The sequence below is a fragment of the Penaeus vannamei genome, chromosome 20 (assembly GCF_042767895.1).
Source record: "Penaeus vannamei isolate JL-2024 chromosome 20, ASM4276789v1, whole genome shotgun sequence".
Lineage (NCBI taxonomy): Eukaryota > Metazoa > Arthropoda > Malacostraca > Decapoda > Penaeidae > Penaeus > Penaeus vannamei.
The window spans coordinates 30,286,351-30,296,350 of record NC_091568.1 but is presented as its reverse complement, the minus strand read 5'-3'; the positions used below and the strand labels follow the sequence as shown (position 1 = coordinate 30,296,350).

At 34.2% G+C, this 10,000-nt stretch overlaps 1 protein-coding gene across 2 annotated transcripts in view; it reads left to right on the top strand.

Moving 5' to 3' along the window:
• LOC113821420 (leucine-rich repeat-containing protein 24) overlaps window positions 1–10,000 on the top strand; it is a 134,266-nt gene that overhangs the window by 115,887 nt on the left and 8,379 nt on the right. For both annotated transcript variants that reach the window (XM_070135314.1, XM_070135313.1), the window contains exons 2-3: window positions 2,546–3,076; window positions 9,548–9,676. In XM_070135314.1, the coding sequence (XP_069991415.1) occupies window positions 2,957–3,076; window positions 9,548–9,676 (249 nt within the window). In that variant the 5' untranslated portion in view covers window positions 2,546–2,956. The remainder of the gene's footprint in view (window positions 1–2,545; window positions 3,077–9,547; window positions 9,677–10,000) is intronic.

Here is a 10,000-nt window from a genome sequence, read left to right as displayed (position 1 = left end):
TCATTATTGTTATTGTTATTGTTATCATTATTATTATTATCATTATTACTAACATCATTGTTGTTATTACTATGATTATTATTATTATAATTATCATCATCATTCTTATTATCATCATTATTATATAACCACAACTACTACTAATACTACTACCTCTATTATTATATTCATCATTATCATCATCATCATAATCTTCAATATTAGTAGTAGTAGTACTAGTAGTAGCAGCAGTAGTAATGTTATTATTTATTATTATTATTCATATTATCATTGCTATTATTGTTTAATTTTTTACTATTATTATCATCACCATTATCTTTATTTTCATCATTATTATGATTGTCATTATCATAGTGATTATATGATTTTTATCATTATAATAATAATAATAATAATAATTGTTATTATTATTATTATTGGTGTTATTGTTGTTACTGTTATTATTGTTACCTCCGCCAAGTCATGTTTTTGGTAGCGTTGGTTAGTTTGTTCGTTAATTTGCTTCTTTGTTCATTAGGAGGATAGCTCAAAAAGAAAAAAAAAAAAAAAAAAAGATCCAGGAATTCTTTAAATTATTGCACCAGTTACCCCTACTACATCGGCAATAGGGATAACTATTATCTTTATATCTACAGACCTCACTGGTGTACTTGAGAAAGAGATGATTTTAATTTAAGTTTTCAAGTCTGAACATTTCTATTGCATCAGTGTCTGTTACTTTGGCGGAGGTATGCGCTCTCCGAGTGCTTCTAGATATTATATTTTATTATTATTATTGTCACTATTATTATTGCTTTTATTGTTGTTGCTGTTGATCTTACTGTCATTGTTATTATCATTATTATTATCATTATTATGATTATTATTGTCATTATTATTATTATTATTTGTTTTGTTATTATTACTTATTATTATTATTATTATTATTATTATTATTATTATTATTATTATTATTATTATTATTATTATTATTATTATTACTATTATTATTGGTATTATCAGTATTGTAATTGTTATTATTATTATCATTATCATCATCATCATCATCATCATCATCATCTATAACTATCCTCCTTATTGTTATCATTATTATAATGGTAACTAAAAAACAATTATAAGAGTAAAAATAATCATCATGGTTATAATGATAAGCATCATGACGATAGAAATAATAGCTATGATAATGATATTAGTAACAATGATAATGCAAATATACAGTTATAATGGAAGTGATGGTTATAGTTATGATATTAGTAACAATATCCAAAACAACAGTAATGATAAAACTGTTAAAAATAATAATGATAATAATAATGATAACAATAATAACAACAATAATAATAATAACAATAATAATGATAATGATGATAATAGTAATGATAAAATTATAATAACGATGATGATAATAACAACAACAATAATAATGAAATAATGATTCAGTAATGATAATGATAACAGTAATAATAATGATAAAAATATTAAAGAAAATAGGAAAAATAGTATCAATGATAATGATTATAATAGTAATGAAGATGAAAATGATAACAATAATGATAATTATTATTATTATTATTATTATTATTATTATTATTATTATAAAAATAATGATAATGATAATGATAATGATAACAATGATAATAATAATGATAATAATAATAAAAAATAATAATAATAATGACAATAATAAAAGTAATGATAATAATAATAATAATAATAAAACTAATGATGATAATAATAATAATAATAATAACAATAATAATAATAATAATAATAATAATGATAATAAAAGTAATTATAATAATAATAATAATGATAATCTTGATGATGATAATGAAATGATGATAACGATGATAAGAAATAATAATAATGTAATAATAATATAGATAATGATGATGATAATAATAGTAGTAATAATAATGATAGAAATAATTATAAAATAATAAGGAAAATGATGATGATGATAATAATCATAATAATGATTATTATGATTAGTAATAATAATTACTATAGTAATTACTATAGTAATAGGGGTAGTGATGATAATAATGATAGTGATAATAATAATAATAATAATAATAATAATAATAATAATAATAATAATAACAATTACAATATTAATGGCACTACAATTTATGATGATAATGATACTAATAGTAATAATAATCATCATTATTATCCATATTATTATTAATATTCTTATTCCTATCATTATTACTATAATTAATTTTAGCATTATCATTACATTTATTATTATCATTATCACCGTCATCATAATTCTTGTTATTTTTGTTAAACCATTCACTCAAATATTTACTAATGCACTCTGCTACATGTACGTATGTATGTGTGTGTGTGTGTGTGTATGTGTGTGTGTGTGTGCATTCATTCATCTATTTATCCATTCATTTGTTACCAAACCGATTTGAACAACGATCATTCGTGAATTTCTATGATTAAGAAACGGCATTTCCACTTTTTTTTTTTTTTTTTTACTGAGATAGTAATGAGTATAACACTTACGCCAATCCTTTATTCTCTCTTCCAGATGTCACCCGACGCCAGGGAATGACCTCTCTACGGAATCCCGAAAGCCTCACCGAAGCCTAGGCCAGCGTCCGAACACCGTGACCGAAGCCTAGGCCAGAACCCGAACGTCGTGACCTAAGCCTAGGCCAGAACCCGAACGCCGTGACCGAAAAGCCATCAGGATCTCAAGAAAACATCACGATTCATCAGTGTCATCGGCCCCCCTCCCCTTACACCCGGCCCCCCTCCCCCTCTCCCGCCCTCGTTCCCCCCCATGCCCGCCCGTCCCTCCTCTCCCCCCTCCGCCGCCCGCCGCCATGAGTCGGCGAAGGGCGTGAGCAGAGAGTGATGGTCCTTCTGGCATCAGCGTGGGCGCCTGGTCTCAAGGGCAAGGGCGTGGGGTTCGTGCCGGGATGAGCAGGGCCGCCCAATGACGGGTGCGGCGGCGAGGCACGTCACGGGGGCGGCGCTGGCGGTGGTGCTCCTCACCCTCGTGCTGGCCGGCGGGGCGCGCGCGTCGTGTCCCCAGGCGTGCGGCTGCAAGTGGAAGGTGAGCAAAGGGAAGGGGGCAGGGAGAGAAAGAGATAGAGAGAGGGGGGAAGAGAGAGAGAGAGAAGAAAATGAGAGGAACTGAGAGAGAGGGAGGGACAGAGAGAGAGAGGGAGGAGGGGAGAGAGAGAGAGAGAGAGAGAGAGAGAGAGAGAGAGAGAGAGAGAGAGAGAGAGAGAGAGAGAGAGAGAGAGAAGACAGAGAGGAAGGGACAGAGACAGAGAGAGAGAGGGAGGAGACTGACAGACAGACAGACAGAGACAGACAGACAAACAGATATACAGAGACTGCCAGAATAAAACTGACACGCTGCTAAAGGCAAGAGCAAGAGTTTTGCAGAGAGAAAGAACAAGTTACCATCAACACACATTTCCTTTCAGAGTAAAAAAAGAAGAAAAAGAGAAATGAAGAGATAGAGAAATAACATACCGATGCATTAGGTTATCAAAGGAAAGCTTTCCTGAATCATTCATCGTAGTTACACTCATTTTCCCTCTGACGGCATAAGAAAATCCATTGAACTTTGCTGCAATATTGAGCTTTATAAGATCTTGCTTTGTGTTTATAGTCTAATGGACATTGCATTGCACTTGTCTGCGAATTTATGTGTTCTAAACATAAAAAGTATGATTATATTCAGTATTACATTCACGAATATATGCTGGTCAGACAAGCACGCATATACACATGCACACAGGAAAGAGAACCAGAACACACACACACATACACACACACACACACACGCACGCACACACACACACACACACACACACACACACACACACACACACACACACACACACACACACACACACACACACACACACACACAGAAGAGAAATACATTGTATCAGTTATGAACATCTAACATAACAGACCATAATAAAGATAATGATAATGATTATAATAACAATAATCATGATAATGATGATATGGATAATGATGATAATAATGATAGAATGACGCTGTTGATAATGATAATAACCAACAAAATGATAATGCTAATAATAGTAATAATAAAGATCATAATAACGAATATATTAATAATAATGGCAATAGCAATAATGCTTATCACAATGATAATACTAATGATAATGATAATAATGATAATAATATCACCAATAATAACGATGCTTATGATGATGATAATATTTATAATAATAATAATGATGATAATAGTGATAGTAATGATAATGATAACAATTATAGCAATATAAATAACAATAACAACAATAACAATAATAACAATAAGAAAAAAGAAGAAGAAGAACAACAACAAAATAATCATAACAAAACAATAATGATAATAATAACAATTATAACAGTAGTAATGATAATTATGATAATAATAATAAAGATAATAATGACAATGATGATAACAATAATGATAATAATAATAATTATGATATTAATGATGATAATAAAAACAATAATAATTATAACAATGATAATGATTATGATAATAATTATCATTATAATTATGATAATAAAAATAATGATAATAATAATAATAACAATAAAAAAATAATAACAATAACAACAACAACAACAATAATAACAATAATAATAATAATAATAGTAATAATAATGATAATAATAATAATAATAATAATAATAATAATAATAATAATTACAATAATAACGATAATAACAATATCAATGATGATGCTGATGAAGGTGATATCATTGGTAATGATACTAATGATTATGAGAAAAATACTAATAAAAGTAATAATAATGATAGTAGTAGTAGTAGTAATAATAGCAGTAGAAGTAGTGATAATAATGATGATGATAATAATAATAATGATAATAATGGTAATGATATTAATGGTGATGTTAACAGTAATGACGATAATTTTAGTAATAATTTAACAATAATAGCAACAGTAGTAGTAGTATTGGTAATCGTAATAATCGTAATGATAATAATAATAATAACAATAGTAATAATTATTATCATTATTTTCATAATCATCATCACGATTAATAACGCTGCTTACAAAAATAAAAATAATATCAACAACAACAAAAACAATAGTTGCAACAATAGCTGTAGCAGAAATAGAAATGTCAAAACTTCAGCTAACAATAACTTTTCTCTCAAGCTATAACAAAATATATCTAGAGATAACAGAAGCGACCACTCGACCCTTTGAAAGGATTGTCTAACCAGATACCTCATAAACATTTAGGGAAATTACTCATATAGTCAAACTAGAGCATGGTAGCGAGATTTTACGGATATTTTGCATAGGTACACAGTGAAAGTCAATTGGAAACTCCTTAAAAAAATCACAGAGATATCAGTTGCTGTGAAAAAGATTATAGTTGTTATTTTCATGGTTATAACTAGCAGCATTCATTTTGTAATATTATCATTAACAGTGGTATTAGCGCTTGTGAAAATGGCTGTGTTATTATTGTGTTTTTGTTGTTGTTGGTATGAGCACGGTTATTATCATTATTACTTCCGCCAATGCTTTAAGGATTGCTTGTTATGTCTGAACAGAAAGTAAAAAAAATAAATAAATAAAAAAAAGAAAGAAAGAAAAAAAAAACGAAGAAAAAAGGAAAAGAACAAGATGAGAAACTCGGAAATTACGGCAACAGCTCGTGCTCCCCCTGGACACAGGCCGTCTCCGAGTGTCAACTTGCGAGACAATAAAGTAATCTACCCTTTCCCTTGATCCCCCCTCCCCCTCCCCACCCCTCCTTCACCTCCTCCCTTCGGCTCTTTTCTGCGTTCTCCACCTCCCTCCCTCTCTTTCCCTCCCCCTAGTCCCTTAGCTCTCTCCTATTCTCTCCTCCCCCCCTCTCCTCATCACCCCCTCTCTCCCCTCATCCTCTCCTCTACACCCCATGTCTTCCCTCACCCTCTCCCATCCACATTCCCCCTCTCCCCCTCTCTTTTCTTCCAACCACCTCTCCCACTGGACCCCTTTTCTCTCCCCCGTCCTACGCTTGGCTACCACCTCTCACCCTGTACCCTCTTCTCCCCTCCCCATCCCCTTCCCATCCCCCACCCCTTCTCTTACCCCCTCCCACTCTCCCTCCATCCCCTCTTCCCCGTCGTCCACTCGGCTACCACCTCTCCCACTGGACCCTGTTCTCCCCCTCCCATCCCCAACTCTCCTTCTCTTACCCTCCCCCCCTCTTCTCCCTACATCCCCTCCCCCGTCCTCCGCTCAACCATCACCACCACTTGCCTCCTCCACCTCTCCCACTGGACCCTGTTCTCCCCCTCCCATCCCCTATCCATCCCCCACTCCATTTCTCTCACCCCCCCTCCTCCTCTCCCTCCATCCCCTACCCATCCCTCACTCCCCTTCTCTTACCCCCCCCCCCTCCTCCTCTTCCACCATCCCCTCCCCCGTCCTCCGCTCGCCCACCGCCACCACTTGCCTCCTCCACCTTTCCCACTGGACCCTATTCTCCCCCTCCCATCCTCTACCCATCTCCCACTCCATTTCTCTCACCCCCAACCCCCTTCCTCCTCTCCTTCCATCCCCTTCCCATCTCCCACTCCCCTTCTCTTACCCCCCCTCCTCCTCTACCTCTATCCCCTACCCATCCCCCACTCCATTTCTCTTACCCCCCCCCCCATTCCTCCTCTCCCTCCATCCCCTACCCATCCCCCACTCCCCTTCTCTTACCCCCAACCCCCTCCTCCTCTCCCTCCATCCCCTACCCATCCCCCACTCCATTTCTCTTACCCCCCCCCCCCATTCCTCGTCTCCCTCCATCCCCTCTCCCCCGTCCTCCGCTCGCCCACCGCCACCACTTGCCTCCAGCGTAAAGCTATGAAGGAGACCCAACGATTAATTAAGCTTTACGATGTCATTTTGCTTCATGGCAGGATGTATGGATTTTGTACCTCGGCTGCGTCACAGGCAGAGGAAGCGGCGAGGCAAAGAAACGCCTTTTTTCCTTTGAGTTCTTTTTTGATGTTGCTGAACGAACGGAGGAGGGGGAACCGAGACTCGCATAGGGACTTGTGTGTATACGCTGTGTGTGTGTGTGTGTGCGTGTGTGTGTGTGTGTGTGTGTGTGTCGAAATATGTGTGTGTGTTTGTGTCTGTTGATATATGTGTGTGTGTGTCTATCGATATGTGTGTGTGTGTGTGTCTTCTTTGGTGCTGATGAGCGAACACAGGAGAGAAAACAGGGAAATGCGCAAAGATACACACACACACACAGACACACAGACACACACACACACACACACACACACAGACACACACACACACAGACACACACACACACACACACACACACACACACACACACACACACACACACACACAGACACACACACACACAGACACACACACACACACACACACACGCACGCACACGCACGCACGCACACACTGACACATTTGCGTGTATGTAAGTGCGCTTATTTGATTGTTCAAGTGTTCATACTCGCGTATGTATCCGTTTGCCTGCCCCCCAGTGTTGCCAATCTAGCGATTTCCCGCTTAAGCTTTAATTTTTTGAGTTATGATCAAGCGAGATTTTGGAAGTTGATTCTACATTTACCGACTTTGAAGTCTCTTTTTAACGTGGAAATTAGGAACTTTTTCGCTCACACCTAGCGGTTTTTAAAGTCCCATCTAGCGGTTTTGTGGAAATATCAATAACAACAGTATTCCCCACGCCGTCATGTACGTGTTGAGTGTGTGCACCAAAATCACAGGTTTAGTGATGGAGATCAAGCATGTTTAGATTTAGGGAGGCGAGAAAGGGCGGATAAAGGGTTCAGAATTAAATATTTGAACAAAGGAGAAACGGTTTGGAAAGAGATGCAAGGGGTAGGGGCGTTTTCAAAGCCATTTGATATCGGATATTTTTTTTTTTTTTTTTTTTGGCGAGTGAATGGAGGATTAATTTGATTTCCAGTATCATGGGAGGGAATATGATTTCGTTAGCCGGTTTGTTTTATCGGGGGACCGTCAGGAGTGTTCTGTCCGTTGTAGGTATCGCTGCCCTTGTTTCGAGAGATAAAAGGGCTAATTCTGTTTTTTTTTTTTTTTTTTTTTTTTTTTTTTTACGTATTTCTTTACATAGGCATATTAATTAGGTTTTTGTTTCATTGGTTTTATATATATACATTTTTTTTTTCATATTTCTCCCTAGGTATCTATTTGTAGGTAAAACGGGCTAAGCCAAGTTTTTTTTTTTTTTTTTTTTTTTTGCGTATTTCATTACAGTGGCATATTAATTACGTTTTTGTTTCATTGGATATATATGTATACATTTTTTTTTATATATCTCCCTAGGTATCTATTTGTAGGTAAAACGGGCTAATTCAAGTAGTTTTTTTTTCTTTGCGTATTTCATTACATTTGCATAATAATTAGATTTTTGTTTCATTGAATATATACATTTTTTTTATATATATCTCCCTAGGCATCTACTTGTAGGTATTCTTGGTGTGTGAATACGCGTGAAAGCAAACATATATACATATACACGTGTGTGTGTGTGTGTGTGTTTTTGTGTAAATGTGTGTGTGTGTGACACACATACATACATACATACATACATACATACATATATATATATATATATATATATATATATATATATATATATATATATAAACATTATATACATATACATATACATACACATACACATACACACACACACACACACACACACACACACACACACACATATATATATATATATATATATATATATATATATATATATATATATATATATATATATATATATATATATATATATATATATATATATGTATGTATGTATGTATATGTATATGTGTGTATATATATGTATACAAACGCACACACAAACATATGTATATATATATATATATATAAATATATATATATATATATATATATATATATATATATATATATATATATATATATATATATATATATATATATATAATTATATATATATATATATATATATATATATATATATATAAATATAAATATATATATATAAATATATATATAAATATATATATATATATATATATATATATATATATATATATATATATATATATATATATATCATATATTTATTTATATATTTATATATTTATATTTATATTTATAAATATATGTATATATATATATATATATATATATATATATATATATATATATATATATATATATATATATATATATATCCGTGTGTGTGTGTATTTATTTATATATATACATATATAAATATGCACATACACATTTTTACCTGTCCATCTGCCCAGTCAAGCGCACACATACACCACCGAACCCGTCTGAATCAACTCGATCGACCCACGAGTAAAGTTGCACCATTTCCATACCGTAAACTATTATTCGGTAAACACACTTCGCTTTCACAGGTTGGTCTGCGTTTAGAGTGTGTTTGTTTACCCTTCTCCTCCTTCTTCTCTGTGCTACTTTCCGCTGACCTTCACGTTAATGTATTCCAGGGCGGGAAGCAGACGGTAGAGTGTGTGAACAAGGGTCTGAATACCATCCCCCCAGGCATTGACCCCGGGACGCAGGTGCTCGACATGACGGGGAATTCACTAGTCATCCTTTCACATGAGAAGTTTAAGGTGAGTGTTCAAGTCGTCTTTGTTATTTTCTTCTTCCAGCTTCCAGGAACTGCGAAGAACATGTCTCCTCGCTATTTTCGTTATGTAATGATGGTCAGTTATCTTCTGTAGTCCAATTTTTCTTTGTCTTTGGAATTAATTGTGTATATACTGATACATAGTGTGAAATATTACACACTATGTTCCTAGGCTTCTCATGGACTTCCTTTCGTCTCTTGAAATGAGCTTGTTAAATTCTTTGCTTTTAAGCAAGGTCACTTGAAGGTACATCCATTAAGATTCTCTTTGAAATGGGGATTAAACTTTTTTCTTTCCTCCTTTCTC